At 32.7% G+C, this 22,439-nt stretch overlaps 1 protein-coding gene across 6 annotated transcripts in view; it reads right to left on the minus strand.

Moving 5' to 3' along the window:
• The window catches only part of Grik2 (glutamate ionotropic receptor kainate type subunit 2), a 639,398-nt gene that overhangs the window by 219,788 nt on the left and 397,171 nt on the right, over window positions 1–22,439 (minus strand). For all 6 annotated transcript variants that reach the window (XM_005335886.4, XM_005335885.4, XM_005335887.4 and 3 more), the window contains one exon: window positions 20,468–20,674. In XM_005335886.4, the coding sequence (XP_005335943.1) occupies window positions 20,468–20,674 (207 nt within the window). The remainder of the gene's footprint in view (window positions 1–20,467; window positions 20,675–22,439) is intronic.

Raw genomic sequence — 22,439 nt, forward strand, 5'->3', positions numbered from 1 at the left:
AGCACATAAATCAGCTGATTATCAGGTATCTTAAAAATATATTAACTTTCAAATTATTTAAATGTTGGTTGAAAATAAACATAAATTACTTTTTCTGTGTAATATTTTGTGTAGGAAAGACAATAAAATGTATGAGAGAAAGTTGAGAGTAATTAAATGACAATAGGAAACAAGATGGAGAAGATAAAGTGAGACACAATTCAAATTAACCACATGGCTCTTTGGAGGTGATTAAAAGACTGAATGATCCAGATCAATGGGTAAATACCCATTTGAATCCATGAAAGAGGTAGGATAGTAACCATATATGGTTGCTAAGCAGATGTTTGTATCATTTCAGATACACACCGTGAGTAAATAATAATTTGGTACATATTTGTTTCATATCCCTAGGTGAATACAATGTTGTGTCATGAAAGCAAGCAGCAATACAGGTATGAAGTTGTCAGGTGGAGTTTAGAGATTATGTTCACTAATGGTAGTTTTGAAGAGTGAAATGCATGTAACATATTCTAGAAATGGTTCATCCAAAAAGATTGTATGAAGGTACTAAAGTTAAACTCTCAGCTGACACATACCTTACACTCTTAGCATGATTATTCATAGAACACATGCAATCAAATTCCATTTATATTATACCAGTAATATAAATTTTTTTAATTTCTTTATTTAAGAATGAATCTATGATAGTAACATAGCTATGATTTATGGTTATGACATGTACAATGTAAAGTTTATTATATTCTCATAGTATGAAGAGAAAATAAAAGAACATGAAAGATAGGTTTATGTTCTTTCATTTTAAATTAAGTATTGTCACATGAACATGTAAGTGAATTTGTACTGAATGAGTCCCAAAAACTTTTTTGATTTACCAGTGATCCAAGTCTAATCTACCAATGATCTCTACTAATAGATAATAAGTGTTGACTGTGTGAATTCTATGTTTTCTTCCTGATCTATTTGTCCAACTTTACTTATAAAACTAACATATTGCAATACACCTCAAATGAATTTTTGTAAGCATCGTATACCAGCTGTTAATATCCACAAAACTTGATCAAAATAATCTGATTATGATTAAATATGTAAAAAAATAAACTCCAGGTCAATGGCTATATCATTAGCAAACAATGTATAGAAGAGCTAGGAAACTATAAAATATAATTAGAAGTGATCTAGAAAGTGTGTAGACAAGGGCCTATGATATTGGCACACAACAATAGTGGTTAGTGTCAGTGTGATTCATACTAACAAATCAATACACTTTTCATGTTTTTTACTATATTAAAAATTGATCCATTTTTTTGTATTTCAGTAAAGATATATAGAACTTTTTTATTTTAGATTAATCTGTTCTTTAAAATTTCCTGAATGAGAACATAGTTTATCCTAAATTGTCTTTCCATACTTTTAAATGAACCTGAGCAAGTTACAGTTCATTATTTCAGTCATGTGTGATGTTACATAAAATAACATCCCTCAGGTATATTATGTGCTCAAATTAACTGCAGCACTAAAAATAGTGATTTCAAAAAAGCATCTGTCATTTTATTACAATTTAAGCTTAAGAACTTCTGTGACCCTTTCACTCCCAACAGGATTAGTTATACCACTCCAGTTTCTAAAAACATGTCGAGAACAACTCTAATGCTGCACTACTTATAGTGCATAAAAAATACTTAAAAGTTTGTTTCACCTAGAATTTATACTTATCTTTACATCTGTAAAACATCTGTCTAAAACTGTGATTGACACAAAATTACTGAATTTTAATACTGAGTTACACTTCTATTTAGGGATATCATGGAGAATATCTTAATTTAACAATTGCATTTTCCATTATTCAAATTCACTTTGAAAAGAAATGTCACATAATTTCTTATGAAATGAAAATCTAGTCACAGTTAACAAAGAAATAATATTTTATCTATTAGGAAATCCTGTGCTCAGTTTCTCCTTTTGTTAAAATCTTTTAAACCTTTTGTTTAGGGCTTTTCCTTGTTTTGTTTCTGTTTAGATTTTCTTTCTGTTCTAAAGAAATTGTCACCTTAGGAATGCCACATTTGTTTATAGCTGTTTTCAGTTACATTTATTCTATTTTTCTAGTAATAATAGATGCAAATCAGTGCTTATTATTCCAAAACACACAGATGTTTCATACACCACGGATAAACAAATTTTCCAGCCCACTACTCCAATAGTGTCACTGTAAATTCACTCTCTGAATCAAATACATTTTGTTGTTGGCTTTGAATAATCCTAGATTTTTGGATATGCTCATGTAGATAGTTTCTTCCAAAAATATGCTTGCTCTTAGTTTATATTTCTACTTTCTATTTTACATTAGAATTTATTGGCTTGAGTCATTAATTCAAAATTTGAAAATTTTTCCATTCTAATCTGTGTTTCTTTGTTCATTTAAGAAGCTTTTGAAAAGCTTTCCTTTTTAAGAAAAGCTTTATGACTTAAAAAAAAGTTTCAATATCCTACAGTTTGGTAACGATTGATTGCTTACTGTTTTATGGGACAAAATTACATAAAACATATATCTGAATGTATAGAAGCTTCTGAACATTTAGCATTTACATGGGTCTTTACAATATAAATTTAGTAATTTTAGGTTCTTTTAAGCTTTAAATTATCTTTGTACAATTTTTCTTGATAATTTTTTATATTCAAAACATTTTCTATAGATATTTTAAAAAATCATACATTTAGGACTCATATTTTTAAAAACTTGGTAATATGCACAGGAGATGTTTATTCAATGTTTTATGACACAATTGCAGAATAAGATAATGTCCATAAGTAGAAAGCTGGTTAAAAAGAATATTCAATATTACTATTACAAAGTTCTACTGAGGAATGCATTTGAAGTAGACTTGGGGAACCTGGTGTACCTCAGCGGCAGAGTGCCTGCCTAGGCCATGGGTTCAATCCCCAGTACTGCAAAAATAAACAAACAAAAACCAAGATGAACTCTGATAGTAACAAACTTACAGTGGTTATATCTGAATAAGAAATGTATAGTTAAATGTAATATTTTTCTTTTTAATTAATTTATTTTAATTAGATATATATGATGGAAGAATGTATTTTAACTCATTATACATAATTGCAGCACAACATTTTATTTCTATGATTATAGACAATGTAGTGTCACACCATCTGTGTAGTCATACGTGTACCGATGGTAATGATGTTCATCACATACCACCACCTTTCCTGCCCCCATACTCCCTCTTCTCTCCTCCCTCCTCTTTCACAAAGTTCCTCCATTTTTCCCATGCCCTCCCTGATTATGGATCAGCATCCACTTATCAAAGAGACCATTCAGCTTTTGGTTTTGGGGGATTGGCTTACTACGCTTAACATGATATTTTCCAACTCCAACCGTTCACCTGAAAATGCCATAATGTTATTCTCTTTTAATGCTGAGTAATATTCCATTATGTATGTATACCACAGTTCCTTTATGCATTCATCTATCGAAGGGCATCTAGGTTGCTTCCGCAGTTTAGCTATTGTGAATTGAGCTCCTATAAACATTGATGTGGCTCCATTACTATACTATGCTGATTTTAAGTCCTTTGCATACAGACAGAGGAGTGGGATAGTTGGGTCAAATGGTGGTTCCATTCCAAGTTTTCTAAGAAATCTCCATACTGCTTTTCAGGGTGCTTATACCAATTTGCAAACCCACCAGCAATGTATAAGTGTGCCTTTTCCCCAACATCTTCACCAACACTTATTGATTTTTGCATTCTTGATAACTGCCATTTTGACTGGTATGAGATGAAATCTTAGAGTAGTTTTGATTTGTATTTCTCTAATTACTAGAGGTTTTGAACATTTTTTTTTTTTATATTTGTTGATTGTATATCTTCTGAGGAGTGTCTCTTCAGCTCCTTAGCCCATTTATTGACTGGGTTGTTTAGTGCTCTATCTGATATGTATGGCAAAAATTTGTTCCCAAAGTGTAGGCTGTCTTCACCTTATGAATTGTTTCTTTTGCTGAGAAGAAGTTTTTTAGTTTGAGTCCATCCCATTTATTAATTCTTGATTTTATTTCCTGTGCTTTAGGAGTCTTGTTAAGGAAGTCAGGGCCTAATCTGAGGTGATGAAGATTTGGGTCTAATTTTTTCTCTTTTAGGCATAGGATATCTGGTCTAATTCCTAGGTCCTTGATCCATTTTGAGTTTTGTGCATGGTGAGAGATAGGGGTTAGTTTCATTTTGCTGCATATGGCTTTCCACTTCTCTCAGCATCATTTGTTGAAGAGGCTATCTTTACTCCAAAGTATTTTTGGCACCTTTGTCTAATATAAGATAAATGTAATTCTGTGGGTTAGTCTCTGTCTTCTATTCTGTACCATTGGTCTACATGTCTACTTTGGTGCCAATATTATGCCATTTTTGTTACTATAGTTTTGTTGTATAGTTTAAGTTAATCAATCTCATTGATTCTTTGTAGTATAGTTTAAGGTATTTTGATGCCTCCTGTTTCTCATTTCTAAGGATTGCTTTGAATATTCTGGGTCTCTTGTTTTTCAAAATGAATTTTATAATTGCTTTTCCTATTTCTATAAGGAATGATATTGGGATGTAAATTGGAATTGCATTGAATTTGTATAGCACATTGGGTAGTATGACCATTTTGACAATATTAATTTTGCCTATCCAAGAGTGTGGGTGGGAAATCTATCCATCTTCAAGTGTTCTTCAATTTATTTTCTTAATGTTCTGTAGTTTTCATTGTAGAGGTGTTTTACCTCTTTTGTTAAGTTAATTCTCAAGTTTTTTTTTGTGTGTGTGTGTGTGAATGGGGTAGTTTTCCTAATTTCTCCTTCAGAGGATTCATCACTGATGTATAGAAATGTGTTTGATTTATGGGTGTTGATTTTATGTCCTGCTATTTTGATGAATTCATTTATTAATTCTAGAAGTTTTCTGTTGAAATTTTTTGGATCCTGTAAGTATAGAATCATGTTGTCAGCAAATAATAATAGTTTGAGTTCTTCTTTTCCTATTTATATCCCTTTAATTTTTTTCATGTCTCTTATTGCTCTGTCTAGAGTTTCAAGGACTATGTTGAATAGAAATAGTAAAAGAGGACATGCCTGTCTTCTTCCAGTTTTTACAGGGAATGCTTCTAATTTTTCTCCATTTAAAATGATGTTGGCCTTGGGTTTAACAGAGATAGCTTTTACAATGTTGAAGTATCTACTATCTATAGTTTTTCTAGAGTTTTGAGCAAGAATGGGTGCTGTATTTTGAAAAATGCTTTCTCTGCATCAATTAATATAATTAATATAATTATATGATTATAATTAATATAATTATATGATTCTTTAAGTATATTGGTGTGATGAGTTATATTTATTGATTTCCTTACATTGAGCCATCCTTGCATCCTTAGAATGAATACCACTTTCTCATGGTGCACCATTTTTAATATATTTTTGTAAGCAATTTGCCAGAATTTTATTGAGAATATTTGCATAAATGTTCATCAGGGATTTGATCTAAAATTTTCTTTCCTTGGTGTGTTTCTGACTGGTTTTGGTATTAGGATGATACTAGCTTGATAGAATGAGTTTGAAGATCCTTTTCTATTTAATGGAATAATTTGAGAAGTAATGGTATCAATTCTTCTTTGTAGGTCTTGTAGAACTCAGCAGTGAACCTGTATGGTCCTGAGCTTTTCTTGGTTGGTAGGCTTTTGATGGCTTCTTCTATTTCCTTGCTTAAAATTGATCTATTTAAATTGTGTATGTACTCTTAACTCAGTTTGGGTTGATCATATGCTTGTAGAAATTTGTCAGTGTCTTTGAGGTTTGCAAATTTTACTGGAGTATAAGTTTTCAAAATAGTTTTTAATTGTCTTCTGTATTTCAATAGTGTCTGTCTTTATATTTCCTTTTCCATCATAAATTTTAGTAATTTGTATTTTCTCTCTCCTTTTTTTGCTAGGGTGGCTATAGGCTTGTCAATTTTATTTATTTTTACAAAGAACCAGATTTTTGTCTATTTTTTGAATTGTTTCTTTTATTTCAATTTCATTGATTTCTGCCCTAATTTTAATTATTTCCTGCTTTCTATCTTCTACTACTTTTGGTGTTGGTTTGTTCGGCTTTTTCTAGGGCTTTGAGCTGTAATGTCAGGCCATTTATTTGTTGACTTTTTCTTCTTTTAGTGAATGAATTCCATGCAATGAACTTTCCTCGTAGAACTGCCTTCAAAGTGTCCCATAGATTTTGATAAGTTATATCAGAGTTCTCATTTACCTCTAAGAATTTTTTTTATTCCTCCCTAATGTCTTGTCTTATCCATACATCATTCAATAGCATATTGTTTAATCTCTAGTTGTTGGAGTAACTTCTATTTTTTATTTTATCATTGATTTTTTAATTTCATTCTGTTATGGTCAGATACAATGCAGGGTAATGTTTCTATTTTTTTTTTTTTTTGTATTTGCTAAGACTTGCTTTGTGGCATAAAATATGGTCTAAAGGATTCATGTGCTGCTGAACAGAAACTATATTCACTTGTTAATGGATGGAATATTATATATATTTCTGTTAAGTCCAAATTATTGATTGCATTATTAAATTATATAGTTTCTTTGTTTAGTTTTTGTTTGGAAGATCTATCCAGAGGTGAGAAAGGTGTATTAAAAGTACCCAGTATATGCATAGATTCCCCACTGTTTGGGGCATAGATATTTATGATTGTTTTGTCTTATTGATGTATGAGTCCCTTAAGCAATATGAAATGTTCTTCTTTATCCCTTTTCACTAGCTTTGGTTTGAAGTCCACTTTATCTGATATGAGAATGGAAACCCCTGCTTGTTTATGAGGTCCATGTGCAAGGTATGCTTTTTTCAACTTTTTAAACTTCAGTCTGTGGATGTCTTTTTCTGTGAGATGAGTCTATGGAAGGCAGCATATTGTTGGTTGGGTCTTTTTTTTTTTTAATCTAATCTGTAAATCTATGTCTTTTAATTGATGAGTTTAGGCCATTCACATTCAGGGTTATTATTAAAATTTAATTTGTATTCCCAATCATTTTGGTTTATTTTTGTTTTTTAATTAGACTTGGGTTCTCTTTTGATTGGCCTTTCCTTTAGTGTAGTTCCTCCTTTTGCTGATTTTCATTGTTGTTTTTCATTTCCTCCTCATGGATTATTTTGCTGAGAATGCTTTGTAGCGCAGGCTTTCTCACTGTAAATTCTTTGAATTTTTCTATATCATGAAAGGTTTTCATTCTGTCATCAAATCTGAAGCTTAATTTTGCTGGATATAAGATTCTTGTTTGGCAACCATTTTCTTTCAGTGCTTGGTATATGTTGTTCTAGGATCTCCTGGCTTTGAGGGTCTGGGTTGAAATATCTCCTGAGATCCAAATTTGTCTCCCCTATATGTGATCTGATTCCTCTCTCCTGTGGCCTTTAAGATTCTATCCTTATTCCATGCTAGGCATTTTCATTTTAATGTGTCTTGGCATAGATTTTTTTGTAATTCTGTACATTTGGTGTCCTGTAAGCCTCTTAAATTTGATTTTCCAGTTTATTCTTCATGTCTGGGAAATTTTCTGACATTATTTCATTAAAGATATTGTGCATTTCTTTGGTTTGAATCAATGTGCCTTCCTCTACCCCAATAAATCTTAGATTGATCTTTTGATGTTTTCCCATAATTCTTGAATGCTCTGTTCATGGTTTCTTACCATTTTCACTGTGTGGTCAACTTTATTTTCAAGATTGTATATTTTTTCTTCATTATTGGACTTCTATCAAAGTGATCTAGTTTATTAGTGATGCTTTCTATTAAAGTTTTTTATTCCATTTATTCTTTCCTTCATTTCAACAGTTTCTGATTTTTTTTCAGAATTTCTATCTCTTTCTTGAAATAATCTTTTGCTACCTGTGTTTTCTCCCTTATCTCTTTGTTGGTGGGATCAATGGTTGCATGTATTTGCTCTCTTATCTCTTTGTTGGAGTGATCAATTTTTGCTCACTTAGGTCATTCTTTAATTTGTAGGTCATTTTAATTATGCATATTCTGAACTCCTACTTGTATGTTCATCAATGGCACTGTCCATGGATTCTATTATTGTAGTATCTTGGTTTGTTTGCTATACTTTCCTCCCTTGGTTTTTCAAGTCATCTATGTGTCCTCCTTTCTTGCAGTCTGGATCTGAGGCATTACAGTTTCTACCCTATAATGTTGCAGTGTCCCTGCAGATTACCTGTACCTCACCTTGGTGTTGGGCTTTGTGATCCCAGCTGGTGTCCCATGATAAATGCTACTGCAACTCAAGGTGGTGGTGATAATAGTGCAGATAACTCAAGATAGCAATGGGGGTGTCCCAAGATGGATGCAAACTATCTGAGATGGGGCTGAAATGTGGGCTGCCTATTCAGAGATGTAGCTGCCTTCAGGCCCTACCGGTTGTCCCAAGATGGAGGCTACAGCATGAGGAGGGCTATGGCAATGGCTGCAGTGTCCAGAGATGGAGCAGGGTTAGGCGTGGGCTCTGGCATTGGTCTGCTGGTGAGTAGGAGTGGTCTTGGTCCAGGCCTGGGCCTTGGCTTCTGCATGGGACAACTAGGTAGGTAATTTTATCTTTTACAAATTATTTTAAAAATCACTAAGCTGAGCAAATTTATGAAGAATAAGGAACTTCAACATTATCTATAATACTTTATGACTTACAAAAGAGATACTTGAAGCAAAGGTAATAAATGTATTAACATGTGTCATAAATTGTAAATAAATCTCCTTTTCTGTTTTTTGTTTTTTTTTTCTAAATTTAAAGTTAATAATATTACCACTGCACAAACATTTTCCTTTTTTTTTTTTTTTTTTGATGCTGGTATCCTTATTTTTTAACCAGAAAGTACTAACGTGCTAAACTAAGGTCCAAAATCAAACAACATGCTATTAAAACAACATGACAGCATAACTCTGTACCCATTTAGAAGAAATTGTTTTGACTTAGCCTGTTCATTTTTGTGATATACTCAGAGCCTTTTAAAATTCCCTAAAAAGGGAATATTTGTCTTTAAATTCCTTGAAAAAAAAACAATTAATTTCCTTCTTAGTGTATAATAAAAGAGCAATTAGGAAGCAAAAGCAAAGTGTAGTAAGGTCTTCAAAGGCTCATTTATGAATCATAAAAGGCTTGATAGTGTTAAATACCAATTACAATGCCAAGGCAGCACAATGAGAGGCATTTAGACAGCTGGAAAACCATTGCATTGTGGGTCTTCTTAAATGTTATGCAAAATATGAGTGAATTAGATCCCAAAAGACTTCTCACTTTTTCATAATAATTTTGTAATCTGAAACAAGAAGTCTTTTCTCATTCTGTTTTTTTTTTAAAAAAAAACTGTCCATTGTACAACTGTTTGTTTCTTTTAAAACTTCAGCTATACATGAAATTCTAAAAATGAAATATTTCACAAAAGAATTATTGCCTAATGAACTCTTTTACCAACCTCAAACCTCAAATGATATTGAAACACAAATCTCTTCAAACATAGAAATTGTAAAATTCTTTGATACTTCTAAAAGAACTAAGCTTTATATTTAGGATTTACTTTTTTAAAAGTCAAGTAAAAGGTTTATTTCCTTGTTATTATATTTCTTTTTAAATTCTAATTTGTTATATATGATACTAGAATGCATTACAATTCATATTACACACTTAGAGCACAATTTTTCATATCTCTGGTTGTATACAAAGTATATTCACATCATTCGTGTCTTCATATATATACTTAGGGTAATAATTTCCTTCTCATTTCACCATCTTTCCTAGCCCTATCCCACCTCCCATCACCTCCCTCCCCTTTGCCCTATCTAGAGTTCATCTATTTCTCCCATTCTCCCCCATAACCCCCTTATGAATCAGCATCCTTATATCAGAGAAAACATTCGGCATTTGGTTTTTTGGGATTGGATTCACTTAGCATTATATTCTTCAACTCCATCCATTTACCCACAAATACCATATTTTTTTTTAATGTGGTGCTGTGCATGATCTGTTGTGTATGTGAGGCAAGCACTCTACCAACTGAGCTATATCCCCAGCCCATAGAGTTACCTTTTTTTTTTCTAATACATGAGAGTGGAATGCACCACAATTCTTATTATACATATAGAGCACAATTTTTCATATCTCTGGTTGTATACACATAATATTCACACCAATTTGTGTCTTCATACCTGTACTTTGGATAATAATGATGATTACATTCCACCATCATTAATAACCCCATGTCCCCTCCCTTCCCCTTGGAGTTACTTTTTAAAGAAACTTTTCATCTAAAATTTACTAGTTCTAATGAGGTAATGATGACAGATAATGTGGCTTTAAAAATCTCTCATTTCTTAATTGTAATTACCTAAATATGCCCTTTTTATATCATAATGTCATATATATAGTCAATCTATGCAATCTATGGTACTAAATTTAATCATAGTTCAATAGTAATACTGTAAACTACTCATAGTATTGAATAGTCAAGACAAAACCAAATAAGCATTTGTCACTTCTGTGTGTGTATGTGTGTGTGTGTGTGTGTGTGTGTATGCAATAATAATAATTATAATTAGAATAATACCTACAATTATTGAATATTTCCTATTTGCCAGACAATACACCAAGCTTATGCAACATATTCATGCCTTGTTTTTGAGATAACTTTTCAAATCTGATTTGAAAACCACCTACACAGCCAAATATTAGAAGTAAATTCTGTTTCTGTTTCTTCAGCTGCACAGCAGGCTAAGTGGCAGGTTTTTATGTTCGTTTTAATTTGACATGTCATTAACTGTATTTCATTCTCCTGTGCCATAGAACACCAAAATTGATTTGTCCCATCTAAGTGTAACATTACACCCATTGACCATCCTCTACCCTCCCTGCCTTCTATTCTCTCCAGTTTTTTGACTAATAGTTAGGCTTTGAAAGATTTTACATTTGAACCATAAGAATATTCCTCACTGCCAGCAACTTCTCACATAGGGAAGCATGAAGGACCTGCAATCTATGAAGATATCAGTATCACTGTCCAACAATTCTTGAATTATTCTTTTTGTCATTGTCCTTCTCCTCTTCCTTATTTCTGCTCCATCTAATCCCTATTGCTACTCTTCCACTGATAGAGTTGACAACAGTCTAGCACTGCTCTGCTCTCAGATATTAATATTTAATTCACACTATCATTCTCTAAGGAAGTATCAGAATTCTACTGTGTATATGATAGAACTGACCTCTCACTGCACCATAGATTAAACAGCTTTCCCAAGGCTACAGACTACACAATCAGTCCCTCCTGCTCTCATAAATTGTGTGTGTGTGTGTGTGTGTGTGTGTGTTGGGGGGGGCAATGTGTGTAATGGATGCACCACATAGGCTTAGTGTATTTCCTGGCAGACAGGAAACATTCAAGACAATTATTATTCTTATTACAATATTATTATGACTTTCTTAAGGCTGAGAGAGAGAAAGAGAATCCAAATTTGCACAGTTAAGACATAACTGTAGATCTACAGAGTATGCATACACAGTCTTTCCTTACACATTTTATTAGTATTATGATACAAGATCAGAGATCCTACAACAGATCATTAGCTTAAAGGTATTATAAAAATGTGTTCACTAGATGAGGTTTATAATATGTGAAAAATACAAGGACAAATAATTTCAAATAATAAGGAATGTCTATGATTAGACACCAAAAGTAGAACTTCTACAAGTGTCCTATAAAATGTGCTCTTCAGAGGAGTGGCTGGTCAATAAGGCCTATAAAACGAGGCCTGAACACAGACATATGGGTGTGTACTTTAAATAGGTGACATGGTAAGAAAGCCAAGGAGTGCCTGAACCACAATGAGAAATATCAGAGGCCAGCATTAGTACTTGAAATTATAAAATGGACCTCTCCAGTGCTGTCATAGGAAAAGCTTTGAGCAAACATTGGTGATTAAATAAAAATGTGAATTTGAATACATGGATTCCTAAAGACAGTATCAAAAGCCTGAAGTACATAACACATAATAAGGTGGCAACCATTTGAGCTTCATTGATGGTAGAAAACTGGAAGGTGAGGACAGATCTGAAATCTATTTTTAACCTACCCATATAGAGACTTTGTGTCCTGCTTTATTAGCTTATGTATGAATGTTAACAAGCACAAATCTTCCTGAGGTTTTTCAATGCCAAGGCAAAACCACCGAGATTTGAAACTAATTTAACCGCCCTTGTTGCCTTTACGTAGTCCCATCAAAATAAACAACAGCTTACTGCAGCTTAGGTGTTTTCCCTCATGCTAATGAATAATTTCAGTTGGCTTTATAAATAACAAACTCACAACAGTTGTCTCATGAACCCATAAGTGAGTTATTAGCTATAAGGAATGCACAACCCAGAGCTACAAGTAAAATTTATGCCCAACTTAATATAATGATTGCATTACCAACTTTCCATATTCTCACCTCTACTATGTTAGACTCAATAGCTCAGATTGCTTTTAGGAGTGAAAAGGCTTGATAAAATACTTCATAAAATATTATATAAAACATTATGATGCTTTAATTTTGAGAGAAAGATATGGCACTATTTATTTCTTTGCTTGGTCCTTGAATAGACATTTTCATTGGAAGGCAATGTAAAAATAAAAGCATTTGGAAAATATGTGGTATATTCTCTAAGGGGTATGGTACTTGAGAATAACATTTGTTGTGGAACATTTGTGTCATTCTTTCAATAAATATTGTTGAATGCTGAACACTTTCTGCATTAGTATTATTTATGTCTCCCAGTTATTTTGGTATACATGAAGCAGATGGATGCTACTAAGTATACTATAGTACAGAGGACCATGTATGCAGTGAAGAGATCAGGTGAAACAGCATTGTGCTTTAGACACTAATTGGTCTGAAAGACTCATAAAAATTATTGGTGTTTTATAGCTGGCCAATGAACTTCAAATAAACAAGTCAACAGTTGCTATCAAATTAAAAAAAGAAATGACCAGTATGATGTAAAGACCTAGAGTTTAAATATTTTTAAAAGATCATCTATAAAGAAAAAAAAAAGAGAGACTTTGCTCCTTTACTTCTTCTGCAGTAGGACACATATAATTAACATTTCAAAATGTACCAATAATGAGTTTCTAAGCAAATTTTGTTTTTTAAAACTATACTTGAACAAAGCTGGATTAAGGTTTTCAAGGATCTGAACAAGTAAAATAAGCTACTTACTTTCATTCTTTCCTGTAATTCAAATTTGACAATGTACTGAACTATAAAATAAGTATAAGGAGGTCCAAATTTTTTGCTTTTTCCTATGTAAAACAATGAATGCCTCTACTTTGATGGTGCCCTCAACCTTCTTTTTTATCTTTCTTTTTCTTTCTTCCTTCCTTTCTCTTTCTTTCTTTCCTCCCTCCCTTCTTTCCTTCCTTTCTTTCTTTCTCTTTATCATGCCTATTGTTAATGACCTGGATGCTTTATTAAGGCTTACTTATGCTTAGTTAATTTTAATATAAAATCCATTCACAAGCCTTAGGTCACCTATAGGCAGGAAAATATTGATGAACAGTATACCCCTTTTTATTTGTGGGGGATATATTCCACTGCCCCCCAGTGAACACCCCAGTGGTACCAAATCCTTTTTTTTTCCTATACATATATACGTACAAAAATTCACCACATAACCCATCTTAATTGAACACTTACCATGCACTGTATTCGTAACTTTTATAGTTTGAAGTGCAATAGCAAAAGTAACACCAGTTTTTTTACCTTTATCACAATTTCACTGATAGATTTTTGTGTCTGTGTGGTTGCTAGTGTTATTATTTCTTTTCCTTTTTTTTTTTTTTAAAGCTCTCAACCTGTGGCCCATATTGACCTTGAACTCCAGACTCAAGTAATACTCCCACCTCAGCTTTCCAAATAGCTGGGACCAAATGTGAGCATGTGTCTCTGCAGTCAGCAGGATATATGTTCTTACCATAGACCTTAGCAACCTCAGCTTATAATTTTTTTATTTTCTTTTCTAAATATGTCAAGAACTTTAGTCTTTTTATTTAACAAAAGCACTTTATAATTTCTCTTGAGCATATTACAAAGGTCAATAATTGCCAGCTTTACTAATGTTGTCCTTGAGGGCTATTGTTAAGTAAAATAAGGATTACTTGAACACAAACATTGCAATACTATCACAATCTATCTGATAAAAAAGACTAAGTGGTTAATATGTAGACTATACAGGGTAAATACACTGGAACAAGGGATGATTTATGTCCCCAGCTGTACAGAGCAGGACAGTGTAAGGTTTCATCACACTACTCAAAATAGCAAGCAATTTCATATTTATGACTTGCTAATTGAATTTTTCATTCATATTTTTGAGTAGTTCATTATTGGTAAGTGAAACCATGGAAAACAAAACCATAACTAAGGAGGGACTAGTAATACCAAAGCATTCAATTAAAAAGCTTTACCATTAAAATTTAACACTGATTAAATTAACTAGGATTATTTTAAAAAATTAATAACAATAATATTATAATTCTCTCATCTTTCTCATTTTAATACTGTCTGGATGTTTTACAGTTTAGTCCTTAACAAGATTACTCATAAACAGGACAGCAAAATGATACGATAAATAAGAAGGAACAAAATTTGGAGTTAGTCATGTTTCTCCTATAAATCAGGTACTATATTAGGAAATTCATATGAATTCATGTGATTTATAAATTCACATTCATAATTGTTCTTAATTGTAAATATGATGTATTATCATCTCTTATAAAAGTTTGAGAAAACTAAGGTTCAGAGAGTTTAAGGTAATGTGCTCAATGCATACACCTATACTGCAGAATTAGGTTTGCACTTAATGTGTCTTACTCAGTACTTTCTAGTATATCATGTTGTGGAGCCCTGATCTGTCTGTAGGGAAGAGATAGAGGAAAAGTGGTTTTGGTGGAAGACTTCCTATCAAGGACTAACAATGCCTCAGGGATTTACTTTTTCCTAATAACCTTCTAAAGACTTATCTCTTTTTCACTACCAAGAGCTATCCCTGGTTTGATCATAATGAATTTGAGAGATCATACAAAATACTGTAAATTAAGTGTTCTCTCAAGAAAAAGGAATGAAAATGAAGAAGGTGGTAAATTAGCTGTTTTTAAAATAACAAAGACCAGCAACTATAAGGGCAAATACTAATTAAAATAAGAGGCTTAAATCTCCCAGTTGAAAGTAAGGGAAGATACACAACCCCCACCCTTTGCTTGGAGCACTTACTTAGAAAACTGGCAATTGTTAAGTCCTCTTCCTCTCTCTTTGAAATGTATATAAATCCGTTAAAAGCTAATTAAGCCTCTTTGCAGCTTTAAGGAGAAGACGCCTTTCTCAAGGACCTGGGAAGTATCTCTTTGAAATACAGTCATCAAGGACGAAGACATCCCTATCTCCCAGTTTCTGTGGGAGAGCAAGAGCCTAACTCCCAAGGAGCCTTACTCCAAGAAGCAACACTGTCTCTTGTCATAAGGATGTCAACTTATTTTTTCTTTGGATAGAATCTAACTGCCTTTAAGGTGCTTGAAACAATATTTAAGAGGAGAATATACCAGAGACAGTTAAAGATACCGTTGTGAGGATGTGAGGCTCAGGCCTCAAAAGGCAGAACGGTGAAACTTCAGTGTGAGGATGGTTATTAAGCCATGAGAGAATAACCTTGTCCAAGGAAAGTAAGGACAGGGGAAAGTTCAAAGAGTTGAACTGATTAACAGTACCAGTTACTATGCCACATTAAAACTGGCATTTTCACAAATATGCAAATTATACTGAAGTTTTTTAAAGAAAACTATGTTGCCTATAATCATCACTCAGGGTTAATATGACATACAGTAAACATTAAAAGCCAAGGCTAAGCCAATTAAAACATGAGGAAGGCAACAAAAAAGGGCATGCTAGAGTAAGACTGTATTGTGACTAAGGGAAAAAAGAGAAGGTAAATTAACAAGTATGCACTGAGAAGAATAAAATGAACAGATAACTTGAAAATGAATAATAATTTGAAGATCATATCAGTGGTTCTCAATTTCAGAAGTGACTTTTCAAAATAAATATTGATGATAATACTCAGTTATGTTTTCCCGATTGGGTGAGCCATCATCTTCTGTGCCATGATTCTAAATTGTTATTTCTTCACTATCATTTTCTATTCTAAATTTTTCTTGAATAAACATAGACTAGGTAGAAAAATTTAAGAACAGGAAAAAATTCTAGAAAACTGAACATTTCAATCAAGTTTATGTATCAAAAAGGCCAACTAAAAGAGCATTAATTGATAGATATTTAATGCACACTTATAATCTCAAGCTACTTGTCAGGCTAAGGCAGAAGGATCCCAAGTTTGAGACCAGTCTGGGCAACTTAGCAAGACCTTGTCTCAAAATAAAAAATAAAAAGGGCTGCAGATATAACTCAGTGGTAGAGTGCTCCTGAGTTCAATCCCCAATAACCTCTCATACCACACACAAAAAAGGAAAAGCATTAACTAAGCACATGTGACAATATATACATAAAGGTATTTGTGATAAAAATAATTTCTGTGCTCTTACTAAATGTAAAAGTCTCACATATATTATTTATTCAGAGGTTTTTTATGAATATACATTGCAGATTTCATTCCATTTTATTAAGGAAAAAATGCCTTCATATCCCTTGGAACAACCAGCTTGAAATTAATGTGGTTTTCCTAGAATTGACACTATATACTAGGTTCTTGCTTGACTAAGTATATGCCTGAGATTATCCAGAGACTTTCCTCCGGATTGAATAATTTGTTCAGTATTCAGTTCATAAACTAGTTAGGCCAATACACCAATTTGGTGTCTCTTATGAAATTATTAGGGTAACGGTGCTTTACTTTCTCCTGGATAATTTCTGTACAATTGTTGGAAGCAATTGCCACTTTGGGGAAGGTGTATGCTTGAGTAAAACAAATCTAAGAAAGTAAATACTAAATTTTGATGAAAGGTTAAAGAGATTAGAATCTGATATCCTAGATTGAGCAACATCCATGGCCATTTTGCTGTCCCAGGACTTTAAGAAAATGCAAGCCAATAAATTATCTTTATTGCCTAAAAAGCCCCAGTTAGGTTTCTGATAGTTACTACTATATTAATAGCATCATATAAATTTCAAGTTTCTAGTAGTAGTAGTAGTAGTAGTAGTACATATTACCTGTACAAATTTGTGCAATTCACTGTGATATTTGCATACATGGTACACCTTGAACTGATCATGTCCAACTACCCTTTCTCTATTCTTGCTCTCACCTTCACCCATACCCCGTGGAACCCCCTCATCTACTTTCAGGTTGAATTTATTTTTAAGTTTCCAAATATGAGAGAGAACTTGTAATACGTGTCTTTCTGTGTCTGGCTTATTTTGGTTAATATGTTGGCTTCCAGTTCCATTCATTTTCCAGAAAATGACAGGATCTCATTCTTCATCATGACTGAATAATAATTCATTGTGTACATATGCCATATTTTCATTATCTATTAATCTATTGATAGGCTCCTAGGCTGATCCCATATTTTAGCTATTATATTACAATAAGCTTAGGCATGCAGATATGTCTACTGTTTTTGTTTTGGTAGCAAGAATTGAACCCAGTGGTGCTTAACCACTGAGTCATATCCCCATCCTTTTTAATTTTTTATTTTGAGACAAGTTTTTATTTGCTTAGGGCCTTCCTTTCTAAGTTGCTGAGCCTGGTTTGAACTTCAGATCTTCCTCCATTAGCCTCCTGGTTACCAGCATTTCAGGTGAGGGCCATCATGCTCAGCAGGTATCTCTTTCTATATGTGTACTTCATTTCCTTTGGATATATATCCAGGAGTGGTATAGCTGGATCATATGGTACTTTCATTTTTATTTTTTTCAGGAAACTGAACACTGTTTTTACACTGGCCATGTTAATTTATATTCCAACCCACAGTGTATAAGTGTTCCTTTGTCTCCTTACTCTTAGCAGCATTTTTTAATTTTCAGAGTTGTTATTGGTTTTTATGATACCCGTTGTAACTGGAGTGAGATGAGGTTTTGATTTGCACTTTCCTAATGAGTAATGATATTGAGTATTTTCCATATATTTATTGGCCATTTCTACTTTTCCCTTTTAGAAGTGTCTATTGAGATCATTTGCCTATATTTTTAATTTATTACTTGTTTTTTGTTATGGAGTTTTTGAGTTCTTTGTATATTCTGTATATTAACCCTCTGTCAGATGAATAGTTGAGCAATATTTTGTTGTTGTTGTTCTCTAGGGTGTATTTTTCCTCTGTTATTTCCTATGTTGTGCAGATGATTTTCAGTTTGATGTAATCTCATTTGTCAAATTTTGCTTTTTACCCCTATGCTTTAGAAGTCCTATGCAGAAAAATAAAATTCTTGCCTGTATTAATACATTGAAATGTTTTCCTTCTGCTACCGTCTGGTAGTTTCAAAGTTTCAGCTCTTACATTAGGTTATTGATCCATCTTGAGTTGACTTTTGTACAGGGTGAGAGATAAAAGTCAAGTTTCAATCTTCTCCACAGAGATATCTAGTTTTTTCAGTGCCATTTGTTAAAGGCTATCGTTTGTGAAATATATGTTTTGGGCACCTTTGTTGAGAATCAGTTGGCTGAGATGTATGGATTTATTTCTGGGATCTTTATGCTGTTCCATTGGTCTATATGTCTGTGTTGTTGTTGTTATTTAACCAATACAAAGCTGTTTTTGATACTACAGCTCTGTAATTTGCCTTGAAATAAGATTTTATAATGTCTTCATTTTGTTCTTTTGGTTCAAGATTACTTCCACTATTCCAAGTCTTCTTTGCTTCTGTATGATTTTTTTCTAGTTCTATATAGAATACCATTTACATCTGGAAGAAGATTGCACTGAATCTGTAGATCACATTGGGTAGTATGAAAATTTTGGAAATATAAATTTTTCCAATCCAGGAAATGGGATATATTTCTATCTCTCAATTTGCTCTTTAGGTTTTGTAATTTTCCCTTTCACCTCTGTCCCTATGGAGGAGAGGCTGCCCTCCTTATGCAGCAGGTAATGGCATATTTGTTTCTCGTGCAGTGCAGTTGTGCCAGATTTTTACTATTGAATTTCAGTGTTTCCAGAGTCACTCACCTCTATATTCAGCTATCCATGTGTTGTTGTTGTTTTTTTTGTGTGTGACAAGTGAGTGCCATATGCCTCTGTCCATTCATTTTATCAGTCTCCCCATGTTTAAGGTTTTGGGTTCTAAGTTGTGCTCTCTCTCTCTCTCTCTCTCTCTCTCTCTCTCTCTCTCTCTCTCTCTCTCTCTCTTCTCTCTCTCTCTCAGATTTTTCTTACCTTTTCCTCCTTGGAGGTTAAAACCAAGTATACTTTACAACTAAACTATATCCTCAGCCCTTTTTATTTTTATTTTGTGACAGTGTCTTACTAATTTGATCAGACTTTTCATGAACATGGGATCTTTCTTCTCAGGCTCTCAAATATTTGGGATTACATTTGTACACCTTGGCATATGTAATATTTTTCATCTTCTAATGGATTCACAAGTTGAAATATAAATTCTAAGTCAGTTAAAGATATGCTAATGATTTAACGAAATGGGTAATGGTTTATTTGAATTGATATTTGGCTGCTAACTAAAAATCTAATCTCTGTATCTTTGTCTCTGTTTCTGTCTCTCTCTCTCTCTCTCTCTATATATATATATATATATATAAATATATATATATATATATATATATATACTGAAATCTGCACAGTAGTATGATTTTTGAAAAATAATTCAGTTCATCATATATGTGTGTGTATGTGTATGTGTGTGTGTGTGTGTGTGTACTTTTTCATATAATTGTTTTACCTTTGTTCTAAAAATAAGGAGTACTCTATCCTAACACAGGAAAGTTTTAGCATAAACTTAAGAGCTTACATTATTCATTCTTTGTTGCTTAGGAAGTTAGCATTGCAAAAATGAGGGAGAGGGGCTGGGGATATAGCTCAGTCGGTAGAGTGTTTGTCTCGCAAGCACAAGATCCTGGGTTCAATCTCCAGCACCAATATAAATAAATAAATAAACAAAAAAATTGAGGGAGATATTCATTGTTGGGAATTCACATCCCAATTTACAAGACCAATTATCTCAAGATATTATACATTAAATACAAGTTAATTTAAGATACATATTTTGGCCAATAGGATTATATATTCTTCTTAGATTCCTTATCTGTAGTGACAAAAATAATATTCACTTTGAGTAAACTTATGAAAATATGAATTTGAAATACATTATTGTTATTTGTAGATATTAACTCATAAGCAAATCTTGTAACAATCTCCCAAAAGTAATAAATAATAAGAAAAGGGACTTACATGATCAATTAGTTCACGAACCATTCCATTCCACTGTCCATTGGCATCATCCTGGGCTCCATATTTCCCATCCTCCACAAGTCTAATCTCATATGTAAAGCCAAGGATTGTAGATAACTCTCTGAGGAGATCAATGCAGTAGCCCTCAAATCGGTCATTCCCATAGAGAGGTTTGTCAGATTTCTTAAACAGGACATAAGGTTCTTCCTGGAAACATTGAATATAAAGGAAGGAAATATTAATTAATCATAAAATTTAGCATCAGAATGACAGCTCTATCTAGAAGATAGAAAAATTTGCATTAATTTAAGATGATTGTCAACTTAAGCTTCTAATTATATTTAATATAGCTTAAAATATTAAGAATGGAGATACTTGGATGGTTTAGGGAATGTTTGTGTTTCACAAAAGAATGTTTAGTTATAAAAATCCCACCACAGGTATATAAAAAAATACGATATATTATCTAATACCATGTATTGCATTAATAATAATAAATAATATAATGTGACATGTGATACGTGATATAGAGTATATAATATATAATTTCACCATGATTACAATATCCCAATTTGAATTATGCTACTTAAGCAATATCTAGTATATTGTTTCAGTGATATGTGTGTGTATATGATCACATTATATCCTAAAAATATGAATATTACAACTATTATATTGAATTATAAGAGGAAAAATGGTAGTTACTTTAAAATATAGAGAAAGAACCTAATATTTATCAAATGCTGATGCATTCATCTAAAATCACTTTAAAGAGCCAGTCCCCTCTCCTACAAGAGGAATCACTGAACAATGAATATTATAATATAGGGAAAGAAACATAATACATGTTCAAACAAATAGGACATGTAACTTTAGATGCTAAGTGGTGCTAAAACATAAAATATGTCAACAAGATGGAGAACAACTGAAAGGTACTTGGTAAGATAAGAGAAGATGACACAAAATTAATACACCTTGAAGTTTTTTCTGAAGACACAAGAGATAAGATGAAACCTAAAATACGGGAGATGGAGTCTAGCCCTGTGAAACTCTGAAAAGATACATTTCAGGTCAAAGAAACGGAAAGCAAAAAGAGATTTGCATGACCTTATAGAGTTCCAAGAAGAAGCCAATAGCCATCACTGTGACTAATGTCACATCCAGTAAATAAGAGAGCTGAACATATGAGAATGAAAATTAACTCCGTGAGTCTCTAACAAAATAGGCCCTATAAAAATTTTTAAGTTTACCTAGTGCGAAAAGCATAACTAGGTTTTAATGTGGGCACATGGAACATGGTATAGCTGACTGTGCTAGAGCTCTACTCAATTCATTATTCTCTCCCCTCTGGCTCCTGTAAATCATGAATCTTTTTAATACCTCCAGAGTGTTGCATTTTTCAGAATGTCAAATAGATGGAATCATATAGTATGTAGCCTTTTCAAATGAGTATATTTCACTTGATAATATGCATTATGATTCCTCAATGTCCTTTCATGGTTTAATAGCTAATTTCTTTTTAGTGTGGAATAATATAACATTATTTGGACGTACTATAGTTTATTTGTCCACTGACCTACTAAAGAAAAAAATGGTTGCTTTTGAGTTTTGGCAGACATACATAAAGCTTCTTTACATACCCAAGTGTTCTGGTTTTTATGTAGAAATGAATTTTCAGTTCTTCTGTGTAAACACCAAGGGGCATGATTGCTGGATCATATGTTAAGAGTATATTTAGTTTTACAAGAACCTACCAAACTGTTCCAAATTGGCTGTGTCATTTTGAACTCCCACCAGTGATGAAGGAGAGTTCTTATTGCTCCATATTCTCAAAACATTTGTTAATGTAAATGTTATGGATTTGGGGCATTATTAATGTATATGAAACATCTCTTTATTCTAATTGTAATTACCTAATGACCTAGGATGCTACTTTTGAAAATAGTTTTACTAGGACTATTTTGTGGTCAAT

The sequence above is a fragment of the Ictidomys tridecemlineatus genome, chromosome 8 (assembly GCF_052094955.1).
Source record: "Ictidomys tridecemlineatus isolate mIctTri1 chromosome 8, mIctTri1.hap1, whole genome shotgun sequence".
NCBI lineage: Eukaryota > Metazoa > Chordata > Mammalia > Rodentia > Sciuridae > Ictidomys > Ictidomys tridecemlineatus.